Source organism: Rattus norvegicus, chromosome 5 (genome assembly GCF_036323735.1).
Source record: "Rattus norvegicus strain BN/NHsdMcwi chromosome 5, GRCr8, whole genome shotgun sequence".
Taxonomy (NCBI): domain Eukaryota; kingdom Metazoa; phylum Chordata; class Mammalia; order Rodentia; family Muridae; genus Rattus; species Rattus norvegicus.
Genome location: NC_086023.1, coordinates 115,956,463 through 115,982,281, shown reverse-complemented (window position 1 = coordinate 115,982,281; position 25,819 = coordinate 115,956,463). Strand labels below are relative to the sequence as shown.

General features: G+C 38.2%; 1 protein-coding gene across 6 annotated transcripts in view; it reads right to left on the bottom strand.

Annotated features, from left to right (window-relative positions):
- Positions 1 to 25,819, bottom strand: part of Hook1 (hook microtubule-tethering protein 1) — a 63,284-nt gene that overhangs the window by 21,201 nt on the left and 16,264 nt on the right. For all 6 annotated transcript variants that reach the window (XR_005504438.2, NM_001107946.1, XM_063287638.1 and 3 more), the window contains exons 3-10: positions 10,629 to 10,701; positions 10,281 to 10,331; positions 9,503 to 9,635; positions 7,015 to 7,082; positions 6,012 to 6,074; positions 3,933 to 4,016; positions 1,455 to 1,621; positions 220 to 360 (exon numbers count right to left, since the gene is read on the bottom strand). Coding sequence is in view for 5 of the 6 variants with exons in the window: in NM_001107946.1 (NP_001101416.1) it covers positions 220 to 360; positions 1,455 to 1,621; positions 3,933 to 4,016; positions 6,012 to 6,074; positions 7,015 to 7,082; positions 9,503 to 9,635; positions 10,281 to 10,331; positions 10,629 to 10,701 (780 nt within the window). In the remaining variant the exon portion in view is untranslated. The remainder of the gene's footprint in view (positions 1 to 219; positions 361 to 1,454; positions 1,622 to 3,932; positions 4,017 to 6,011; positions 6,075 to 7,014; positions 7,083 to 9,502; positions 9,636 to 10,280; positions 10,332 to 10,628; positions 10,702 to 25,819) is intronic.

Genomic DNA, 25,819 nt, shown 5'->3' with positions numbered 1-25,819 from the left:
ACTCATTCTTTAAACAATAACTTTTTTTTTATTAACTTGAGTATTTCTTATTTACATTTCGAATGTTATTCCCTTTCCCGGTTTCTGGGCCAACATCCCCCTAACCCCTCCCCCTCCCCTTCTTTATGGGTGTTCCCCTCCCCATCCTCCCCATAACAATCACATTCACTGGGGTTTAAACAATAACTTAAGCGGCACAACAATCCATACAAGTCATACCTAAGAACATCTATCTCGTCTTTTAGGGCTCTGGTCTCCTCAGCAAGGCTCGTCAGCTCATCGTTCCTGTGCTGAAATTCAATCAGCTGCTTTTCCAGTTCCTCACAGTGAACACGGTAATCATCTTTTGCAGCTTCAAGTCTTAAAAGAAGAAAGCAATTTTTAATATAGTTTCCACCTTTTGTCTTCACACTGAAATGAAGTTGGTTTTATATAAATTCCACCTTCAGAAGAGGAAAAAATAAGGAAAAAGGTAATTCATGGCAGTTAATATTGAAATGATTGAAGGTACATGGTGCTCTGGGTTTATACTTTACCTCTATCAATTTTAACAGAAATTTTAATTGGCAAAAAAAAAAAGAAAAATGCATAGATAGTAATTATTGTATAATATGTATAGAGGTAAATATTAAATCTAAGCAGAAGATAAATTAAGGATAATTAGTCTAAGGCATATTGCTGTGTCAGAAAGAAAGCACTAAAAAGGTGACATTTAAAAGATATAAAGGTCCACTTGGCCTAATCTAGGATAGCAGGGCATCAAAATAAAATGAGAGCAATAGACCAGACTGAGCATCCACTGAGCACAAGCCACTTAGCAAACATCCGGGACTCAATTTTGATAGGGAAAAATTATAAAGAAATTGAGACAACTAAGTGAATTTGAAAATTAGGTAAGAACACCTCGTCAATGAAAGGCCTTCAAATTACTATCATTATGCTGTGGTTTCCTGTTTTTTAGGAAATGTGCCAAAGCTTCAATGGGCTAAAGAATGCATCTTGTTAAATATTTGAATACCTACTGGCACAGGGCTTGGTAGTCAATCCATCAAAAACCACCAAAGTCTACTAAAGGTAGAGCTTTGGATGTTCATTTCAAAGAGTAAAATGTTAAGAGTGAAAAGCATCTTTTTATCTTAAGATGTGCATTCTTTCATTTGGAATTTCCTTCTATTAAGGCACTCTCTCTAAGACCTCGGGACCCCTCCCCTGAACTCTTACTGCCTCTGGTCAACATCTGGCTTATACCTCTGAATACCTTTATTTTAATATACATATCCTACCTGCTTAACCTGACTGAACCCTGTGAGGAAGGCACCACTGAGAACATTCGGTATTTTTGTTAGATGTATTTTAATCAATGCCCTAAGCATGTATAATTCTCAATCATCAGTGTTTATGATGCTTTAGATATTAGTTTAATAAAACTCAAAAAATTCTACTAAAAATACTACCTATAGTTTTCTTCTTGTAATTGTTCTAGTTGCAGCTGTACGTGAAAATACTTCTTTGCAACCATTGTATTTGGGTCATCAAAAGAGCCATCCAACTGGTCAAGCTTTTCATTCATCATCTCATTCTCAGAGACCAGGGAATTCTTCTCATCCTGAAGTGCAGTTACCTGAGAGACAAACATCAATAGCAAAACCACCACTGAAGAGGTAGGAGTTCTGTACTCTAATCCTGACTGAGGAATGAACACGTTGACTAACAGATAAGATTATTTAAAGGATTCTTCCAACACTAAAATTCTGATTACAGAGTTTTAGATCAAACAAGGGAAATCAAATTAATGTTTCTAAATCTAAATTTAAAGTAAAGATACAATTAGAGATCTAAGCTAATGTTTAGAATGTGATTATTTTTCTCAACCTAAGCTTTCATTTTAGTTTCATGGTAGGAAATATATATATATATATATAGATATAGATATAGATATAGATATATGTATTATATATACACTTACACAAATATACTATGGGTGGGCATTGCAGTAAGTACGGGTGTTTAGAGGCCACCTTTGTGGAGTCAGTCCCCTTCTCCTACCTTTCCACAGGCTCTAAGGACTGAATGTAGGCTATCTTTACCGACTGAGTCATCTCTCAGAGCTTCCTTGACTTTATTCCTTCACTGACAGCCTCCCCGTTGTTTTTCCTCAGTGGATTCCTGAACTAATTCTATTGTGGAACTGCCTAATATATGAATCTTACTTTAAAAATGAAAAGGTGCTTCAGTTTGATTTGTAACAAATACAAATGAGGACTATAGATAGGCTAAGAACTTGGCACTAGGAGAACAACATTAAAAGCAACTTTCTGTTCTAAAGTCAGTGTATTCAGCCATATTTGTCACATAGTTCAGTGACTACCTACCTATCACAAATTCTAAGTGATTCTAATACCAAAAAAGGTATGACCCTAAAGGTTGTTTTAAGTATTTATGTAATGGGTGCAAGAGTTATTCTGATGTAAACACCATGGGGTCAATGAATACAGGTCAAGAATACCTAATCTGAGCATTTAAGATTTTGGGATATCTGCATATACATAGTAAGATACTCAACATAATAATAATACACCATGCTTTGGTTGAATAGCCAGCATGAATTGGTTGAATTAGCACCATGAGAAGCCACAGTCACACTTAAATAGCAACAGCCACATTGATTTGCCACAACTGCTAATTACAGTGATGCTGTATTCTCATTAGAAAGTTAACATATGTTCTTTTCTGATTATTTTCATTTTATTTTTAAGAAGAAACACCAGAAGCATATGAGACAGCAGGGAGTAAAGGAGGCACACTGCTGGATAGCTTTTCAAATGTTTCCTCCAGAGCCAGAAACAGGTTTCTCTGATATTATTTAATGGACATGAGTTTCTATCATGGTACAAAACATATGCTGCTTTCATTCTTCACCCAGGCCATTCCATGTGCTTTTTTGCAGTGTTGACAACTTCATCTCTATTAGTATCATAATCATTTTGATTCAGAAATATTGCCACCCTTTTACCATCAGTCAATAAATCAATAAATAGAGCCTCACTGTAGACACTGAAAACGTCTAGGAGTATGGGGCAGTACCTCAGTGGCACAGAACCTGAGAGGCAAGAATGCACTTACAGAAACCTGGTTTTTATATTCAGCAGTGCAAAATACACACATGCATATTCATACATATACAGACAGACAGAAAGGCAGACAGATGCATGTACACACACCACTATGCTCACTTTTCCTGGCTTATTGATAATCGTGAAGGTTATTTTTTATAGAGATAAGAGGAAAGATACATTCTCATTTGATAAATGAAAATCTTTAATGTTACTACTTTGTTCATATCAATACTGAATACATTCAAGTTCTATCCGTAGGGCACATGGATATAGTTGCAGGCCAGTTTTACCTTATCTAAACAACTATGTCTTTACTCAGTGGGCCCCAACATTTGATCATACCGCATTTACTTAATGCAGGAATTACATAAGCCATAAACAATGACAACGAAAACAGACAAATATGACACTACACTATACACACACACACACACAGACACACACACACACACACACACACACAAATGAACCAGAGAGAATATATACTCTATTAGCAGGTCATGCATTACTTCATACAACATTAAATTATTTCATTTAATATCCAAAACCTATTATAGGATAAATAAATTAAAATTCCATTCTTACAGCATACAAAATTGAATCCTCATCATGAAATCTCCAATTTATATAATGGTTTTCTCAATAATCAAGCCAACAATTTTCAAAACAGAGAAAAATATTTGTAAAACTTCTGCTTAAATGTTAAGGAATCATTTTAATATCTCTTCCATGAAATGAAAGCCAACCTTCAGAGCATGCTGGTAGTTTTAATTATTTACAGAGAACGCTTCTCCACTCAGGTTTCTCTGTCCATACCTGCATATCCAGTTCCTGGCACCTCTGCTTCAGCTCTTCCTTTTCTGCTAGGGCCTCCTGAAGCTCTTCTAAAGCCCTTTTTAGCTGAAATCAAAAACATAATTCTCAATAGACCATGTTCAGTAAATTAAAATAATAAATCCTGGGGTTGGGGATTTAGCTCAGTGGTAGAGCGCTTGCCTAGCAAGCACAAGGCCCTGGGTTTGGTCCCCAGCTCCGGAAAAAAAAAAAAAAGTAAATAAATAAATCCTTCCGTCAACACATGTATAATGATATTAGAAATCATGTTTAAAATTCACCTTTTAACTAATGAGCCTTCATGTGTTGCCATTTAATAGTTAAAGATAAAGTCTCACAGAATTAAAATTTTATAAAAATTTTTTATATATATTTTTATATATATTTTATAAAATTTTATAAAATTTTATAAAAATTTTTATATATATTTTATATATATATATTTTAAAGGTTATTAGATTGTATTTTTAATGTCATTACAGAAAATATGTTTAGAAAACAGTGTGCTTTCTTTAGATGCCTCGGGGTCTCAGGATCAGATGCAGGGAGAAACAGGAAAGAGGTCCAGAAGGCCAGGACAATAAATGGTAACCAGTGCCTGGGGGTGGCAGGGCAACTATAGGACATGCCAGAGACCTGGGATGGGGAAGGCTCCAATTCTATGGGGGTAGCTTTAGGTGAGAATCCTAGCAATGGGGATATGGGACCTGAAGTGGCCACCTCTTGTAGCCAGGCAAAACTCCCAGTGAAGGAATAAGAACACCAATTCACCCATAAAACTTACAATCCAAAATGTTTTACTCTACAAGAAATGTAGGGACCAAGAGGTAATAGAGACTGAGGGAATGCCCAACCAATATATAAATGGTCCAACTTGAGACCCATCTCATGGGCAAGCACCAATTCCTGACGCTATTAATGAATGCTTTTGTTATGCTTACAGACAGGAGCCTAGCATAACTGCCCTCTAAGAGGCTCCACCCAGCAGCTAACTAAAGCAGATACAGAGACCTACAGCCAAACACTGGATGGAACTCAGAGTATTATGGAAGATTTTGAGGAAAGAACTGAGGGCCCCGGCAAGAAGAGTAACTTCCACAGGAAGACCAACCAAGTCAACTAACCTGTACCCTTGGGGGTTCTCAGAGACTGAACCACCAACCCAAGAGCATACACAGGCTGAACCTAAAACCCCATACATAGGAAGTAGATAGATGTGCAGCTCAATCTTCCTGTGGGTTGTCCCTAAACCTGTTGCCTGTCCGTGGATCCCATTCTCCTAAGTGGGCTGCCTTGTCTGGTCTCAGTGGGAGGGGATGTGCCTAGTCCTATAGAGATTTGATGTACCAGAGTGGGGAATAATCTGGGGGTGCCTCCACCCTCTCAGAGGAGATAGGGAGGAGCTTAAGCGAGGGACTATGTAAGGGGGACTATGAGAAGAGGAATTCAGCAATCAGGTTGTAAAGTAAATAAATAAGTAGGAGGACAAGATACCTAATATTACTCATCGAGGAGGGGAAGCTGGATGTCTATAAAAGAAATACATAAAAATGCATTTGGCTTCTCCTTTTGTTCTTTCTCTGGACCACCTAGATTATGTTATATATAGGGAGAAGAGTTATTCTCCCTAGTAAAAAGTATTGTCATAGGATCCTGAGTCTTTTGAGTTCTTTCTTCAATCTCAGACAAAAGGATAGAAATTGTGTGTGTGTGTGTGTGTGTGTGTGTGTGTGTGTGTGAATATTAAGACCATAATAAAACTTTAGCAAATTTTTAAAAATTATCTACTGCCTAATGGTATAACCACATAGACTGGGCCACATCAAGGGTCAGGTAGAATATTTAGTGCCACTGTGTCTTCAGTATGACAACAGAAAACAATAAAAGCTATCACTACTTACATTCATTAGGAAATACATATTAATATACAAGTGTGATCTTATAGTAAATCAGACTCAGTTCCACAGAAGGGAACACCATACACACTTAAGTCTTATAAAATAACTGGTAGAGGAATCGTGTCAGCATTGTCAACTGTCTCCACATGCAATGAAGCCTTACCTGCTGCTCTAATTCTCCTACAGCGTCACTTGCAGGAGAGCTCACTATTTCTTTACTCATCAACTAGAACAATGAAAATAGCAAAATTAAATATAATAGAGCAATACTTAGAAGACCTATTTACATGAAAGTAAATTGATTTATATTTCGTTTTCTCTTGCCTTAATTTAATGATCCTTAGAATATTAATCAAGTAAAAATTTATTAGAGGTAGAACCAAATAAGAATCTTCAAGCACATTAGTGATAAGATTAATTATGAAAGCTTTTGGGGACATATTACTATTAATATAAATCAATTTTAAATGGAGGATTGTTTCATCTCTTTTATCTTTTTCTTTACCTAGTCAGGATTCTCCTGAGGTAGACTAAGCTAGTTTCAAGCTTGACATCTTCCTGTAATGTTAGGACTATAGGGTATACCGTCAAGTTCCTCATAAATATGATTCAAATTCAAATATCACATACTAACACTTTCCACCCAAGATTTCTAATTGGTATTAAGAGCCAATACTACATCCCAATTATCTGGTATCCCTTCTCTTATGGCTGATATAACCATAGTCTTAAATTGAGGTTATCTGGCTCCAAAAATCTAAGTTTTCACACGTGTAAAGTTCTGGATGTACCTGATGCAGGTATACGAGCATGTCAGGAGCACTATTCTAGCTGGCAGAAAGAAGAGAAGAAGGGGAAAGCTCCCCACGCAACAGCGTTGACGACTCTGTTCTTATTAGGGAAGGTACTGAAAAGTACTTGATATGCCTAGGGATTTAGTTCCATGGTAGAACATGCAATCACTAGACCATGAGTTCAGTGCTGAGCTCCAAAATAAAATAAAAGTACTTTTATTTAATATTAAATATCAATTAGCCTTTAAAATTAAGGCTTCTAAACTGGACTTGAAGGGCTTTAACTTATTTTTAATTGTTAAAAAATTTACAAGAAGTTTTACATAATTTGGTTCAGGGTCTTCATCCTCACATGAACATGGGATTACTTACCTCCTGAATTGCAGTCATGACCACATGTTGAACAGATTCTTCCAGGGTCATTATATTTTTAATATGTTCTATAATTTAAAAATATTAAATTTGTAATAAAATCTGTTCTGTACAATTGCTTAATTATTCAATATTCAAAGTGTGAAAATTAAATACCTATAAATGATTTTTCGTGCAAATATACTAATTCACTAATTGCATATTAACAGCAAGATGAAAATATTTTTACCTTAGTATTTAGATTTTTTTGGTCAAAAAAGAAACTTTTTTTTGGTAAAAGAAAATAATATTGCAAGTAATATTAAAACTATTAATAGTAATTATCCAAGTTTTAGATTTAGAAACTTTGGTTGTACTATTTGTACTCCAGGAAGGCTTTCAACGGTACATATGAAGCCTTCTGCAACATCTGGCTGGCATCCACTAATTCTCACAAGATTTTAAAGCTTTCCACAAACATATGCAGTACATAAGGGTGATTCACTCGGGACATGAGGACTGCAATCAAAGAATATCTCATATCTGCATACATAAGTCCATTTCATCTGTATGATCTTCCCTGACCACTGCCCTGAACCCTCAAATTTACCCAATACTTTGGGTTTTACTGATTGTTTTAGAGACTCCTGTTAAGTCCTTTAAATCTTCCTTTCTTTTGATGCTAAGAGTCTAAAAGATTATGGTATGCTTATGATCATGAAATGCTACAAAGGAGAAAGAAAATTAGCTGAAAAATGTACCAAAGACACAATGGTTTCCTTTAATGACTTGGCTGATGAAATGATTCAAGTCTGATGAAATCTACACAAAAAGTAATCATCCCCTTTGAGAAGGACATTATTAATAATTAACCAATTTTCAGAAAAGTACAGAAGTTGTTTATAACCATAAATTTAGAAGGCTCATTTCTTGAGAATTTTTGGTTATCTTTTTCCAATTTTGAGTCCTTTTGCAGCTCTGAGGATGGAATTCAGGGCTCCAAATATGATAAATAAAAGTTCTGCTAATAAACCACATACTCATCCACTAAGATTTTGTTTAGCTCTTCAAACCTAATTTTTAACCCAAATACATTTTGAAAGTTAAGCTATTTCTTTGTATGTACCCCTTATTAAATTAATCACTTACATCTCCAGAAACTAAACTTCCTTTCAAAAAATGAGGATGAGAATATTTAATAATGCTTATGCTAAATAATGAATGAGATAGTGTAGTAAAGTTTTGAGGGTGCAACAAATGATCACCAAGGAAAATTGTAGCTTAAACCTTCAATTATGGCTTATATAAACCATATAATCACAAGAAAATGAAAGAATGCAATACAACAAACTAAATAATGCCAAAATGAAAAAGAATTAAAGTGGAATGTTACATCTGTGAAAATGAATTATGTCTTTAACATTTGGAAACATTAATCATGCAAAAGAATATGTTAAAATAACCAGAAACCAGAATAGAAGAAAAGTATTAGTCAAGAATCAAAGACCCACAACTGTAACAAAAAGGACTAGTTTAAACCTTAATTATTCCTGGTGGATCTGTGATAGCTAGGGACATTTTAACCTGCATGAGTGAAAATTCTTAAGTTTCATAAAATAACACCAACAGATCTTAATGTCCTTTGGAAGCAATACAGAAAGACTGATTACTTGTCCTGGGAAAATGTAGCTACTAAATAGCAGATGCTGGGATAAGAAAGGTTTATGGTGTGTGTGTGTGTGTGTTTGTGTGTGTGTGTGTGTGTGTGTGTGTGTGTGTGTGCGCGCGCTTGTGTATGTGCTCTCACCTATTTCATAAAACTACAGATGATTTCATATTAACTTTTCTTGAGCTTGTTCTTATTGAATTTACCTGTCTTGCATCCTTTCTTGAACATGTAGTTTTTATGAAGAACAAACACCAAGGCCCAGGTTTGTATAAAGCACACAGAAGCAGGGTCAAAGCTCCTCCCACCCAAGCTGATCCAAGCTCCCCTTGGGAAGGAGACTGAAGTCTACCCAGTTTATTTTTAAGACCTTTTGTGCTCAGAAGTACATAGATTACTATGCTTACACATACTAGTGTAATGTACTGATTCCATCAATATCACTGTCCATTTCTCAAAAGAAAACAGTAGACAGTTGTGTTTCTAAACAGAGCAGCATACAATATGAAGAAATTTTCTATTATAATTTAGTAACTGAATATTTTATTATGAAAAATATTTACCCAAGAGTCTATCTTATTGACTACATAATATATCCCAAACACCAGTTATTAACTAATTTCAACTAAATATGCTTAATATAGCCACTGACCACCAAAATATAGGACAGCTAAGAGAGCTGCAGCACTCACTGCTACAACTTAGACCTAGTTTATGCAGCGGGATGATTTCAGCCACATCGTAGCAGGAAGACAGCATTCCCCTGTAAATGCCGCACGAGAACCAGCAATGTAGATTATTTCTACAAAGTACCACCTCAAGTGACTAGAGCTCGCTTATTACCTTGTTTCTTCTCACAGTTGACTGCGCATCCTAGAATTAGCTGAAGCAATCTCCCAAGCTCCACAGGATCTGAGCTCTCAGTTATTTGATTTAAATCAGGAATAAGTTCTTCAGAAATCTGCTGCCCCAAAAACTGAAGAATTAAAAAAAATTAGAGTACTCAGTTATGTAGGCTAGAAAGAACATATACTATTATTTAAATAAAAATTAATTCAAAATAACTTCATAAAATAAAGAAATCATGAGTTACTAATACTGACTAAAACCAAGTCAACAGTTGAACAAAGTTTGAGATAGTATGTATCATTTAGATTCACAATATATACTGCCCTTTCACAAAAGAATAACAAATGCAATGGCTTTGACTTTTTGTGGCCTTTTCTCTATTTTCTTGAAACTGATTAAGTTTCTAGGGATACTGGGTGTGTAAAGCACTGAAAATTCTTATAGTATTAAAACTTCCAAGAAACTTTCAAGTTTATTTCTGAAATTTTATATGTAAAAAAAGAAAAAATCCTTACTAACAAAATTAGTTCAAAGGCCACCAATTATTATGCAATAAATTCTATTTATAAAAGTAATCAATTTAGAGTTGGAAAATGAAAGCTATCTTCTTTTCCTTTGGTAACCCAATGTATTTCATCCTCAAACCTCTTCATTTTCACAAGTTTTTTGTGTTCTATAAGTGGCAACATCATTATTATAATTACAAATTGATGATTAAAAACAAGCAGTCAAACTACTGGCATTTTTGTTTAAAATCAGGTGTTCGCTGTACCTCATGATAGTAACTTGTAATTCCATGGAGGACCTTCTTTAGGTTACTAGCCTAAAGTAGAACAAAAAGAGGAAATAAGTACATTTGTTTCAAGTTAATACTGCAAGACATACATAAAGGTGAGAAATAATCACCTTTCCAAGAAAAATAGCCAAACATTATTGAATTCCTCACCAAGAGGAGAGAAAAATGTGTAGTAAACCTAACAACAGAAATTCAAATGACAATGATCAGAACTGACAAGAAATATCAGACTCATTGGTAGAGACTTAAGCACTCCCCCATGTAGCTCAGTGCCACTATTCTTCTATCATGTGGCCCTCCCAACCCCCATCCACTTCTGCATACCTTTATTCTCCAGTTGTCTCCAACATCATCTTTAATTCGGCTTAACCAAGATTCGCTGAACCAAGCTACGTCACTAAAACAAAAATATGAAGGTTAAACTTTAACATGTTTTTATAACATTTTAATTTTAAATTTATTTACAGTTTAAAAGCTATCCTTGGTGAGATTAGCAATGATTTAAATGCATTATTAATTTTTTTTGTAACCCTGGAATATTTAGTTTGGAATTTCCCTTCAAATTAAGCTATTTAGTTATTAAGTTTTACAATTTAACAAGCATTTACCAAGTGCTTAACACTAGACATTCTGCTAGCAGAGGATCTAAAGTACCAATCCCAAAGAAGTACAAAGAAACCCAGGACTTTCAGGTGTCTAGTGTGCATGGAGCGCTAATTCTGTGGGAGGTATTACTTCATTTAAATAGCACGGTAACTTGGCAAAGGATATGTTATCTGCTCCATCTCCCTATTAAGAGAGCAAAGGAGAAGAGCACTGTAACTTGCCTCAAATGCACTGGTACACAGCAAAATGTCAAACACTAAAAAAATTAAAAGACAAAAACCTTAGAAATTAGAAATCATTTCATTAGAAATAAGGTTTTATGTTTAAACTGAAGTTCAAGACAGATAACTGTCATCCAAAAGTGTTATGAATTTAATAAAGTTTTAAACCTGCAACATCTATAACACACATTAAGAGACTATGTTCTAGAACACTTGGCAGTCTGTCTAGGGACTGAGCAAGACCAACATGGAGTTTACTTACTGCTCTTAGAGAAAGAGCCATTAAAGGAAGTAAAGAGCACAAATAACTGAAGGAGAGGCTAGTGAAGAAAAATTCAATCCAATTATTTTCTAATCAAACTAAGTAAAAATCATTATTGTTTCATTCCATCCACGATATGTCGTCAAGATTTTAAGCAGCTAACTTGAAGGAATAATTTTATTTCTACTTACTAAAAACAATTACATTGCCTCTGATTAATGCTACAAACTATTCTGGAATAAAGTCTGTCAGAAGAATTCAAGGTACTGAATTTCTAGTGTCACAACTGAATCAAAGCACTAGTGTTGGAGTCAGACTAAAGTAATACCAATCCCAGCTTCACTGCTTGGCTTCCAAAAGAACTGTAAGCTCTTTAGAACCTCAGTTCTATGGATACACTAGACATAAAAACAATGCCCAGTTTATAAAGAAGAAGGAGTGTGAAGACGGCTCAGTGCATAAGTGTGTGTGTGTGAGTTCAGACCTGCAGCTCCCATTTAAAAGGTGAGTACGTCTTCATTCCCAGTACTGGGGCAAGAAGAGGGTAAAGACATGCAGGTCCTGGGAACTCATTGCCAACCAGCCTAGTCAGAATGGTCAGCTCAACGTCACGGACTGGCCTGTTTCACAAAATAAGGCAGAGACTGACCGAGGAAAATATCCAACACCAATCTCTGGACTCCGTAAGCATACAAATGGACACAAATAACCCATGTAAGGGGACTTCTCACCCTATGACAGTATATTTAGTAAATAGTAAGATACCAGCTATCATGGTTTATCATTTAACTACCCAAATACCATCAAAATGAAAAAGATATGATTACTAAAACCGGAATATTTCAATATTTCACTCCTCTTTGCAAGATATCCAGCCAAAAACAATAAAAATAAACATACATGAACATAAATAGTTGGTCAAGTGACAAAGCTAAGCCTTTCTTCTGGGAAAGTGGAATGCATTATTGGTTGTAGTATACAGAACCACATTTACCAAAAATGAACTCTGTACCTAAAATTTTAACCTTATTAGAAAATAAATGAATTGATTCTTCACAGAATCAATCAAGTAGGAAGAGATCATACTGACTTAGAATGGGTCCATTAAGACTAGTGCCCTTAAATTGGAACAGACATAGGCATAAACACAGGAAAGCCAAACTGAGGCACAGGGTCTAGAAATGCTCAAGACCACCAGAGCCTGGAAAAGGAAAGGAAGATCCTCTCCCTGAAGCTTTGGAATGAGAAAAGCCCATCCGACACCTGGATTTAGTCTTCTAACTACAAGAACTATGTAAGAAAATAAAGTTATGTTGGGTTAACCTACATAGCCTGTGGCACTCTTACAGCAGACCTAGAAAACTAAGTTAGGGGTTTATTTTTCCCCAAGTTTTTCTTTTCATAACTGAACTACCTACATGTATTTTTTAAAAAATCACATATTACAATCTAAGCTAAAGACAAGGAACTACAGAGGCCATTACTAAGTGCATTCCCAAGATCTCATAGCTTAGACAACTGTTTAAGTTCTTACCATGTTGGCTCCCAAACCCCGTGGGAAAGAGAGCGGATCACCAAGAAGTGTGTGCAATCCTGGGGCTGCAAGGCAGGAGGGATGGCCACTTCTGTCCACCTTTGCCCACATCCTTGGCCAAAAAGGAAACTGTATAGTGCCTCTGGGCGCAGGAAGATTGCAGCAGTCAATCTGCAGCAGACCTGCGGTCCAGACTGCGCCCATATCTGAAAGGACCCGGGCAAACAGCTCCCTGCACCCAAATCCCAGGGGAGGGAGAGCGAGACCTTCAAAGGGGAAGACACTCCTGGGAAACCAGAGGAGACTACACTCTGCTCACATTTCTGACTCTAGAGGAAAACACCTAGCGCCATCTGGGTCCCCTGTGCACAGGGACCCAGTAGATGTAGAAGCAGGCCCTTCTAGTTCCCGCCCACAGGGAAAGCTGAAAGCCAGCCCCAAGGAGTGATTTCAGGCCCAAGACAGAGGTAAGACCAACTTTTCTACTCCAAGTGACCTACCTGGTGGACTCAGGAGACACAAAGGAAAAATTCCTCTGGGACCAGACACTTTCGGTTTCCAGCTGGTGAACCTTGCTGTTCCTGGCCCACAGCTCCCTGCTCCCAAACCCCTCAGGAGAGAGAGTAGATCGCCCAGAAGTGTGGGCAATCCTGAGACTGCAGGGCAGGAGAGACTAACACTTCTGCCCACCTTTGCCTACATCCTTGGCCCAAGAGGAAACTATAGTGCTTCTGGGCTCGGGAAGATAGCAGCAGTCAAGCTGCATATGAGCCCTACTGTCCAGACTGTGCCTGAATCTGAAAGGATCCTGTCAAACAGCTCCCTGCACCCAAATCCCAGGGGAGGGAGAGCTAGACCTTCAGAGGGGAAGACACTCCTGGGAAACCAGAGGAGACTACACTCTACCCACATTTCTGACTCTAGAGGAAAATACCTAGCGCCATCTGGGCACCCTTGTGCATAGGGACCTAGGAGAAATAGGGGCAGGCCCTTCTGGTTCCCGCCCACAGGGACAGCTGAAAGCCAGTGGACAGGAAAGACTAAACATCTGAGAGCAGAACACTCTGTTACCATAACTAGCTGAATGAAAACAGGGAAACAGGTCTACAACACTCCTGACACAGGCCTCTGGGAAGGTCAAGCCACTGTCAGAAATAGCAAAACAAGTAAAACCAGAGACAACCTGATGGCAAGAGGCAAGCGCAGGAACCCAAGTAACAGAAACCAAGACTACATGGCATCATCAGAGCCCAATTCTCCCACAAAAGCAAACACTGAATATCCAAACACACCAGAAAAGCAAGATCAGGATTTCAAATCACATTTGATCATGATGATAGAGGACTTTAAGACACAAAGAACTCCCTTAAAGAAATGCAGGAAAACACAAGCAAACATGTAGAAGCCCTTAGAGAGGAAACACAAAAATCCCAGAAAGAATTACAGGAAAACACAATCAAACAAGTGAAGGAATTCAAAATGGAAATAGAAACAATAAAGAAAGCACAATGGGAGAAAACCCCGGATATAGAAAAACAAAGCAAGAGAAAAGGAGTCGTAGATACACGCATCATCAACAGAAAACAAGAGAGAAAAGAGAGAATCTCAGGAGCAGAAGGTTCCATAGAAATCATCGACACAACTGCCAAAGATAATATAAAATGGAAAAAGCTACTGGCCCAAAACATACAGGAAATCCAGAAAAAATGAGAAGATCAAACCTAAGGATAATAGGTATAAAAGAGAGTGAAGACTCCCAGCTCAAAGGACCAGTAAATATCTTCAACAAAATCATAGAAGAAAACCTCCTTAACCTAAAGAAAGAGATGCCCATAAACATACAAAAAGCCTACAGAATTCCAAATAGATAGGAGCAGAAAACAAACTCCTCCCATCACATAATAGTCAAAACACCAAATGCACAAAACAAAGAATATTAAAAGCAGTAAGGGAAAAGGGTAAAGTAACACATAAAGGCAGACCTATTAGAATCACACCAGACTTCTCACCAGAGACTATGAAAGCCAGAAGATCCTGGACAGATGTCACACAGACCCTAAGAGAACACAAATGCCTGCCCAGGTTACTGTATCCAGCAAAACTCTTAATTAAAGTAGATTGAAACCAAGATATTCCATGACAAAACCAAAATTACACATTATCTTTCTACAAATCCAGCCCTACAAAGGATAATAAATGGTAAAGCCCAACACAAGGAGGCAAGCTAGACCCTAGAAAAAGCAAGAAACTAATCGTTTTTCAACAAAACAAAGAGAAGACAAGCACACAAACATAATCTCACCTTCAAATACAAAGATAACAGGAAGCAACAATCACTATTACTTAATATCTCTGAACATCAATGGACTCAATTCCCCAATAAAAAGACACAAATTAACAAACTGTAATGAGGACCCAGCATTTTGCTGCCTACAGGAAACACACCTCAAAAACAAAGACAGAAACTACCTCGGAATAAAAGGCCGGAAAACAACTTTCCAAGCAAATGGTCTATAGAAGTAAGCTGGAGTAGCCATTCTAATATCGAATAAAATGGATTTTCAAAGTCATCAAATAAGATAAGGAAGGTCACTTCACATTCATCAAAGGAAAAATCCACCAAGATACACTCTCAAACCGAAATATCTATGCCCCAAATACAAGAGCACCTACATACATAAAAGAAACCTTACCAAGCTCAAAGCACACATTGCACCTCACACAATAATAGTAGGAGATTTCAACATCTCACTCTCATCAATGGACAGATCATGGGAACAGAAATTAAGCAGAGACATAGACAGACTACCAGAAGTTATGAACCAAATGGACTTAACAGATATTTATAGAACATTCTATCTTAAAACAAAAGGATATACCTTCTCCTCACCACTTCATGGTACTTTCTCCAAAATTGACCATATAATGGTATACAAAACAGGCCTCAAAAGATACAGAAAGATAGAAATAATCCCATGTGTCCTATCAGACCACCACGGGCTAAAGCTGGACTTCAATACCAATAGGGAAAGAAGGCCCACATATACATGGAAGTTCAACAATGCCCTACTCAATGATAACCTGGTCAAGGAAGAAATAAAGAAAGAAATTAAAGACTTCTAGGAAGTTATTGAAAATCTTCATTTTGGTACAACATACCAAAACTTATGGGACACAATGAAAGCTATGCTAAGAGGAAAACTCATAGCTCTGAGTGCCTGCAGAAAGAAACAGGAGAGAGCATATATCAGTAGCCTGACAGCACACCTAAAATCTCTAGAACAAAAAGAAGCAAATACACCCAGGAGGAGTAGAAGGCAGGAAATAAACTCAGAGCTGAAATCAACCAAGTAGAAACAAAAAAGACTAAACAAAGAATCAACAGAACCAAAAGCTTGTTCTTTGAGAAAAATCAACAAGATAGATATACCCTTAGCCAGACTAACCAGAGGACACAGAGAGTGTGTCCAAATTGACAAAATCAGAAATGAAAAGGGAGACAGAACAACAGAATCAGAGGAAATTTAAAAAATCATCAGATTCTACTACAAAAGCCTATCTTCAGCAAAACTTGAAAATCTGGAGGAAATGGACAATTTCCTTGACAGATGCCAGGTACCGAAGTTAAATCAGGAACACATAAACCAATTAAACAACCCCATAACTCCTAAGGAAATAGAAACAGTCATTAAAGGCCTCCCAACCAAAAAGAGCCCAGGTCCAGACGGGTTTAGTGCAGAATTCTATCAGACCTTCATAGAAGACCTGATACCAATACTATCCAAACTATTCCACAAAATTGAAACAGATGGAGCACTATCAAATTCCTTCTATGAAGCCACAATTACTCTTATACCTAAACCACACAAAGACCCAACAAAGAAAGAGAACTTCAGACCAATTTCCCTTATGAATATCGACACAAAAATACTCAATAAAATTCTTGCAAACCGAATCTAAGAACACATCAAAACAATCATACATAATGATCAAGTGGGCTTTATCCCAGGCATGCAGGCATGGTTTAGTATTCAGAAAACCATCAACGTAATCCACTATATAAACAAACTGAAAAATAAAAACCACATGATCATTTCATTAGATGCTGAGAAAGCATTTGACAAAATTCCACACCCCTGCATGAAAAAAGTCCTGGAAAGAATAGGAATTCAAGGCCCATACCTAAACATAGTAAAAGCTATATTCAGCAAACCAGTAGCTAACATTAAACTAAATGGAGAGAAACTTGAAGCAATCCCACTAAAATCAGGGACTAGAAAAGGTTGCCTACTATCTCCCTACTTATTCAATATAGTTCTCCAAGTCCTAGTCAGAGCAATCAGACAACAAAAGGAGATCAAAGGGATACAGATTGGAAAGGAAGAAGTCAAAATATCACTATTTGCAGATGATATGATAGTATACTTAAGTGATCCCAAAAGTTCCACCAGCGAACTAGTAAACCTGATAAACAATTTCAGCAAAGTGGCTGGGTATAAAATTAACTCAAATCAGTAGCCTTCCTCTACACAAAAGAGAAACAACCTGAAAAAGAAATTAGGCAAATGACACCCTATATAATAGTCCCAAACAATGTAAAATACCTCAGTGTGACCTTAACCAAGCAAGTGAAAGATCAGTATGATAAGAACTTCAAGCCTCTGAAGAAAGAAGCTGAAGATCTTAGAAGATGGAAAGATCTCCCATGCTCATGGATTGGCAGGATTAATACAGTAAAAATGACCATTTTACCAAAATCGATCTACAGATTCAATGCAATCCCCATCAAAATTCCAATCCAATTCTTCAGAGAGTTAGACAGAACAATTTGCAAATTCATCTGGAATAACAAAAAAACAAGGATAGCTAAAACTATCCTCAACAATAAAAGGACTTCTGGGGGAATAACTATCCCTGAACTCAAGCAGTATTACTGAGCAATAGTGATAGAAAACTGTATGGTATTGGTAAAAACAGGCAGATAGACAAGTGGAATAGAATTGAAGACCCAGAAATGAACCCACACACCTATGGGCACTTGATTTTTTACAAAGGAGCCAAAACCATCCAATGGAAAAAAGATAGCATTTTCAGCAAATGGGGCTGGTTGAACTGGAGGTCAGCATGTAGAAGAATGCAGATCGATCCATGCTTATCACCCTGTACAAAGCTTAAATCCAAGTGGATCAAGGACCTCCACATCAAACCAGATACACTCAAACTAATAGAAGAAAAAGTGGGGAAGAATCTCGAACACATGGGCCCTGGAGAAAATTTCCTGAACAAAACACCAATGGCTTATGCACTAAGATCAAGAATCAACAAATGGGATCTCATAAAGCTACAAAGCTCCTGTAAGGCAAAGGACAACTGTCGTTAGGACAAAACAGCAACAGATTGGGAAAAGATCTTTACCAATCCTACAACTAATAGAGGGCTTATATCCAAAATATACAAAGAACTCAAGAAGTTAGACTGTAGAGAGACAAATAACCCTATTAAAAATGGGGTTCAGCAACAATGCCAAGCAACTAGAGCTTCCAGGGACTAAGCCACTACCTAAAGACTATACATGTACTGACCCTGGACTCTGACCTCATAGGTAGCAATGAATATCCTAGTAAGATCACCAGTGGAAGGGGAAGCCCTGGGTCCTGCTAAGACTGAACCCCCAGTGAACGTGATTGTTGGGGGGAGGGCGGCAATGGGGTGAGGATGGGGAGGGGAACACCCATAAAGAAGGGGAGGGGGAGGGGTTAGGGACATCTTGGCCTGGAAACTAGGAAAGGGAATAACATTTAAAATGTAAATAAGAAATACCCAATTTAATAAAGCTGAAAAAAAAAGATCCTACCAATAGATGTGTACGTGCCTCGGATAAGCAAAAGTGATTTTCGAAATGCCGCCTTTTCTTTAAAAAGCAGAATTTATCTTCTCACATTTATTATCAACTTTTATGTGATCTGATATGAATCACCAGTAAAAGTTATTATGCTACCAAATACAGTGCTTTTAAACAAAGAAATAAAATGAAATTACCTTTTTTATTAGGATTATAATACTTTGACCCCCCCAAATGTATTCTTGGAAGTCTTACTGCCCCAAATATAAACTTCAAGAAAAGGGGTTAAAAACAAAATAACAAAATAAAGATTCAAGATGACAAGGTGGCTAAAACACCAAATAGTAAGTACATTAAAACAGGCAAATGGAGTAAGTGAGCGTTGGTGGAAACAGGATTGGACATACTTTGGGTCACTGGTCGCTTGTTTATTATAGCTAACCTATTTTATTTTTCCTGCAAAATAGCAGGTATTAGAAGACATTTACACACACACACACACACACACACACACACACACACACACACACAGAGAGAGAGAGAGAGAGAGAGAGAGAGAGAGAGAGAGAGAGAGAGAGATGGGGGGAGCAAGAGAGGAGAGAGAGAGACAGAGTAAAAATGTGACCATGGTGGTGGGGAGGAGCTGTTGATGAAGATACCAGATATTGCTTAGACAAAATGCACTTGGTACTAATCCTAATGCTGGCTAATCTAGGGGATCAAACAGTCATACATGACAAACCAAGGTAAGATCCTACACCATAAAGCCATTAAAGCTTATCAATACAAACAGAAATGATGTCTTTGGCAAAGTTTGTGTTTCATGTCTATAACTCTTGTAGTCTAGAAAAGGAAGCAGGAGGACAGCTCTAAGTTTGAGGGCAGCCTGGACTATAGAGTAAATTCCAGATCAGTCTAAATTAGAGTGAAACCATGTTAAAAGAAAGAGATGAGGGGGAGAGGAACAGAACAGAACAGAACAGGCTGGGTTCAGGGGTGCATATGCAGACAGCACTGGTGAGTAAGTGAACAGATATTGACAGATGCTTTACATTCATACACACAAAAAGTATCCCAATGGAAGCAGCAAGATACATATTCATAATCAAGCATGATGGTGTCCTCAAATCAAGAAGTACCGTGTTGAGATTGCATGGTTTTAGTCAGGTAGTTTTAAAATAAGATATAAATAAAACATTAAAAATATTTTAAGAAAGTTGGGAAGAGCTCTGCACCCAAATCCCGTGGGAGGGAGAGCTAAACCTTCAGAGAGGCAGACAAGCCTGGGAAACCAGAAGAGACTGCTCCCTGCACACACATCTCGGACGCCAGAGGAAAAAGCCAAAGACCATCTGGAACCCTGGTACACTGAAGCTCCCGGAAGGGGCGGCACAGGTCTTCCTGGTTGCTGCCGCTGCAGAGAGCCCCTGGGCAGCACCCCACGAGCGAACCGGAGCCTCGGGACCACAGGTAAGACCAAATTTTCTGCTGCAAGAAAGCTGCCTGGTGAGCTTGGGACACGGAAGCAGAATTTCTCTAGGAGGCATGGTCTGTGTTTACCGGAAGTCCCACACCCGTGGATCCCGGCCCGCAGCAGCTCTCTGCTCCCAGACCCGGTGAGAGAGAGACCCAACCGCCTGGTCAGGTGGGCACTCCTGAGGCTGCAGAGCGGAAGAGACCACCAACACTGCTCACCCCTGCCCACATCCCTGGCCCAAGAGGAAACTGTATAAGGCCTCTGGGCTCCCGTGGGGGAGGGCCCAGGAGCGGCAGGACTTCTGCGCCTGAGACACCACCGGAACCTGAAAGAAACAGACCGGATAAACAGTTCTCTGCACCCAAATCCCGTGGGAGGGAGAGCTAATCCTTCAGAGAGGCAGACAAGCCTGGGAAACCAGAAGAGACTGCTCCCTGCACACACATCTCGGACTCCAGAGGAAAAAGCCAAAGACCATCTGGAACCCTGGTGCACTGAAGCTCCCGGAAGGGGCGGCACAGGTCTTCCTGGTTGCTGCCGCTGCAGAGAGCCCCTGGGCAGCACCCCACGAGCGAACCTGAGCCTCGGGACCACAGGTAAGACCAAATTTTCTGCTGCAAGAAAGCTGCCTGGTGAACTCAAGACACAGGCCCACAGGAACAGCTGAAGACCTGTAGAGAGGAAAAACTACACGCCCGAAAGCAGAACACACTGTCCCCATAACGGACTGAAAGAGAGGAAAACAGGTCTACAGCACTCCTGACACACAGGCTTATAGGTCAGTCTAGCCACTGTCAGAAATAGCAGAACAAAGTAACACTAGAGATAATCTGATGGCGAGAGGCAAGCGCAGGAACCCAAGCAACAGAAACCAAGACTGCATGCCATCATCGGAGCCCAATTCTCCCACCAAAACAAACATGGAATATCCAAACACACCAGAAAAGCAAGATCTAGTTTCAAAATCATATTTGATCATGATGCTGGAGGACTTCAAGAAAGACATGAACACACTTAGGGAAACACAGGAAATCATTAATAAACAAGTAGAAGCCTACAGAGAGGAATGGCAAAAATCCCTGAAAGAATTCCAGGAAAACACAATCAAACAGATGAAGGAATTAAAAATGGAAATAGAAGCAATCAAGAACGAACACATGGAAACAACCCTGGATATAGAAAACCAAAAGAAGAGACAAGGAGCTGTAGATACAAGCTTCACCAACAGAATACAAGAGATGGAAGAGAGAATCTCAGGAGCAGAAGATTCCATAGAAATCATTGACTCAACTGTCAAAGATAATGTAAAGCGGAAAAAGCTACTGGTCCAAAACATACAGGAAATCCAGGACTCAATGAGAAGATCAAACCTAAGGATAATAGGTATAGAAGAGAGTGAAGACTCCCAGCTCAAAGGACCAGTAAATATCTTCAACAAAATCATAGAGGAAAACTTCCCTAACCTAAAAAAAGAGATACCCATAGGCATACAAGAAGCCTACAGAACTCCAAATAGATTGGACCAGAAAAGAAACACCTCCCGTCACATAATTGTCAAAACACCAAACGCACAAAATAAAGAAAGAATATTAAAAGCAGTAAGGGAAAAAGGTCAAGTAACATATAAAGGGAGACCTATCAGAATCACACCAGACTTCTCGCCAGAAACTATGAAGGCCAGAAGATCCTGGACTGATGTCATACAGACCCTAAGAGAACACAAATGCCAGCCCAGGTTACTGTATCCAGCAAAACTCTCAATTAACATTGATGGAGAAACCAAGATATTCCATGACAAAACCAAATTTACACAATATCTTTCTACAAATCCAGCACTACAAAGGATAATAAATGGTAAAGCCCAACATAAGGAGGCAAGCTATACCCTAGAAGAAGCAAGAAAGTAATCGTCTTGGCAACAAAACAAAGAGAATGAAAGCACACAAACATAACCTCACATCCAAATATGAATATAAAGGGAAACAATAATCACTATTCCTTAATATCTCTCAATATCAATGGCCTCAACTCCCCAATAAAAAGACATAGATTAACAAACTGGATACGCAACGAGGACCCTGCATTCTGCTGCCGACAGGAAACACACCTCAGAGACAAAGACAGACACTACCTCAGAGTGAAAGGCTGGAAAACAACTTTCCAAGCAAATGGTCAGAAGAAGCAAGCTGGAGTAGCCATTCTAATATCAAATAAAATCAATTTCCAACTAAAAGTCATCAAAAAAGATAAGGAAGGACACTTCATATTCATCAAAGGAAAAATCCACCAAGATGAACTCTCAATCCTAAATATCTATGCCCCAAATACAAGGGCACCTACATACGTAAAAGAAACCTTACTAAAGCTCAAAACACACATTGCACCTCACACAATAATAGTGGGAGATTTCAACACCCCACTCTCATCAATGGACAGATCATGGAAACAGAAATTAAACAGTGATGTCGACAGACTAAGAGAAGTCATGAGCCAAATGGACTTAACGGATATTTATAGAACATTCTATCCTAAAGCAAAAGGATATACCTTCTTCTCAGCTCCTCATGGTACTTTCTCCAAAATTGACCATATAATTGGTCAAAAAACGGGCCTCAACAGGTACAGAAAGATAGAAATAATCCCATGCGTGCTATCGGACCACCACGGCCTAAAAGTGGTCTTCAATAACAATAAGGGAAGAATGCGCACATATACGTGGAAATTGAACAATGCTCTACTCAATGATAACCTGGTCAAGGAAGAAATAAAGAAAGAAATTAAAAACTTTTTAGAATTTAATGAAAATGAAGATACAACATACTCAAACTTATGGGACACAATGAAAGCTGTGCTAAGAGGAAAACTCATAGCGCTGAGTGCCTGCAGAAAGAAACAGGAAAGAGCATATGTCAGCAGCTTGACAGCACACCTAAAAGCTCTAGAACAAAAAGAAGCAAATACACCCAGGAGGAGTAGAAGGCAGGAAATAATCAAACTCAGAGCTGAAATCAACCAAGTAGAAACAAAAAGGACCATAGAAAGATTCAACAGGACCAAAAGTTGGTTCTTTGAGAAAATCAACAAGATAGATAAACCCTTAGCCAGACTAACGAGAGGACACAGAGAGTGCGTCCAAATTAACAAAATCAGAAATGAAAAGGGAGACATAACTACAGATTCAGAGGAAATTCAAAAAATCATCAGATCTTACTATAAAAACCTATATTCAACAAAATTTGAAAATCTTCAGGAAATGGACAATTTCCTAGACAGATACCAGGTATCAAAGTTAAATCAGGAACAGATAAACCAGTTAAACAACCCCATAACTCCTAAGGAAATAGAAGCAGTCATTAAAGGTCTCCCAACCAAAAAGAGCCCAGGTCCAGATGGGTTTAGTGCAGAATTCTATCAAACCTTCATAGAAGACCTCATACCAATATTATCCAAACTATTCCACAAAATTGAAACAGATGGAGCCCTACCGAATTCCTTCTACGAATCTACAATTACTCTTATACCTAAACCACACAAAGACACAACAAAGAAAGAGAACTTCAGACCAATTTCCCTTATGAATATCGACGCAAAAATACTCAATAAAATTCTGGCAAACCGAATTCAAGAGCACATCAAAACAATCATCCACCATGATCAAGTAGGCTTCATCCCAGGCATGCAGGGATGGTTTAATATACGGAAAACCATCAACGTGATCCATTATATAAACAAACTGAAAGAACAGAACCACATGATCATTTCATTAGATGCTGAGAAAGCATTTGACAAAATTCAACACCCCTTCATGATAAAAGTCCTGGAAAGAATAGGAATTCAAGGCCCATACCTAAACATAGTAAAAGCCATATACAGCAAACCAGTTGCTAACATTAAACTAAATGGAGAGAAACTTGAAGCAATCCCACTAAAATCAGGGACTAGACAAGGCTGCCCACTCTCTCCCTACTTATTCAATATAGTTCTTGAAGTTCTAGCCAGAGCAATCAGACAACAAAAGGAGATCAAAGGGATACAGATCGGAAAAGAAGAGGTCAAAATATCACTATTTGCAGATGATATGATAGTATATTTAAGTGATCCCAAAAGTTCCACCAGAGAACTACTAAAGCTGATAAACAACTTCAGCAAAGTGGCTGGGTATAAAATTAACTCAAATAAATCAGTTGCCTTCCTCTATACAAAAGAGAAACAAGCCGAGAAAGAAATTAGGGAAACGACACCCTTCATAATAGACCCAAATAATATAAAGTACCTCGGTGTGACTTTAACCAAGCAAGTAAAAGATCTGTACAATAAGAACTTCAAGACACTGAAGAAAGAAATTGAAGAAGACCTCAGAAGATGGAAAGATCTCCCATGCTCATGGATTGGCAGGATTAATATAGTAAAAATGGCCATTTTACCAAAAGCAATCTACAGATTCAATGCAATCCCCATCAAAATACCAATCCAATTCTTCAAAGAGTTAGACAGAACAATTTGCAAATTCATCTGGAATAACAAAAAACCCAGGATAGCTAAAGCTATCCTCAACAATAAAAGGACTTCAGGGGGAATCACTATCCCTGAACTCAAGCAGTATTACAGAGCAATAGTGATAAAAACTGCATGGTACAGAGACAGACAGATAGACCAATGGAATAGAATTGAAGACCCAGAAATGAACCCACACACCTATGGTCACTTGATTTTTGACAAAGGAGCCAAAACCATCCAATGGAAAAAAGATAGCATTTTCAGCAAATGGTGCTGGTTCAACTGGAGGTCAACATGTAGAAGAATGCAGATCGATCCATGCTTATCACCCTGTACAAAGCTTAAGTCGAAGTGGATCAAGGACCTCCACATCAAACCAGACACACTCAAACTAATAGAAGAAAAACTAGGGAAGCATCTGGAACACATGGGCACTGGAAAAAATTTCCTGAACAAAACACCAATGGCTTATGCTCTAAGATCAAGAATTGACAAATGGGATCTCATAAAACTGCAAAGCTTCTGTAAGGCAAAGGACACTGTGGTTAGGACAAAACGGCAACCAACAGATTGGGAAAAGATCTTTACCAACCCTACAACAGATAGAGGCCTTATATCCAAAATATACAAAGAACTCAAGAAGTTAGACCGCAGGGAAACAAATAACCCTATTAAAAAATGGGGTTCAGAGCTAAACAAAGAATTCACAGCTGAGGAATGCCAAATGGCTGAGAAACACCTAAAGAAATGTTCAACATCTTTAGTCATAAGGGAAATGCAAATCAAAACAACCCTGAGATTTCACCTCACACCAGTGCGATTGGCTAAGATCAAAAACTCAGGTGACAGCAGATGCTGGCGAGGTTGTGGAGAAAGAGGAACACTCCTCCATTGTTGGTGGGATTGCAGACTGGTAAAACCATTCTGGAAATCAGTCTGGAGGTTCCTCAGAAAATTGGACATTGAACTGCCTGAGGATCCAGCTATACCTCTCTTGGGCATATACCCAAAAGATGCCTCAACATATAAAAGAGACACGTGCTCCACTATGTTCATCGCAGCCTTATTTATAATAG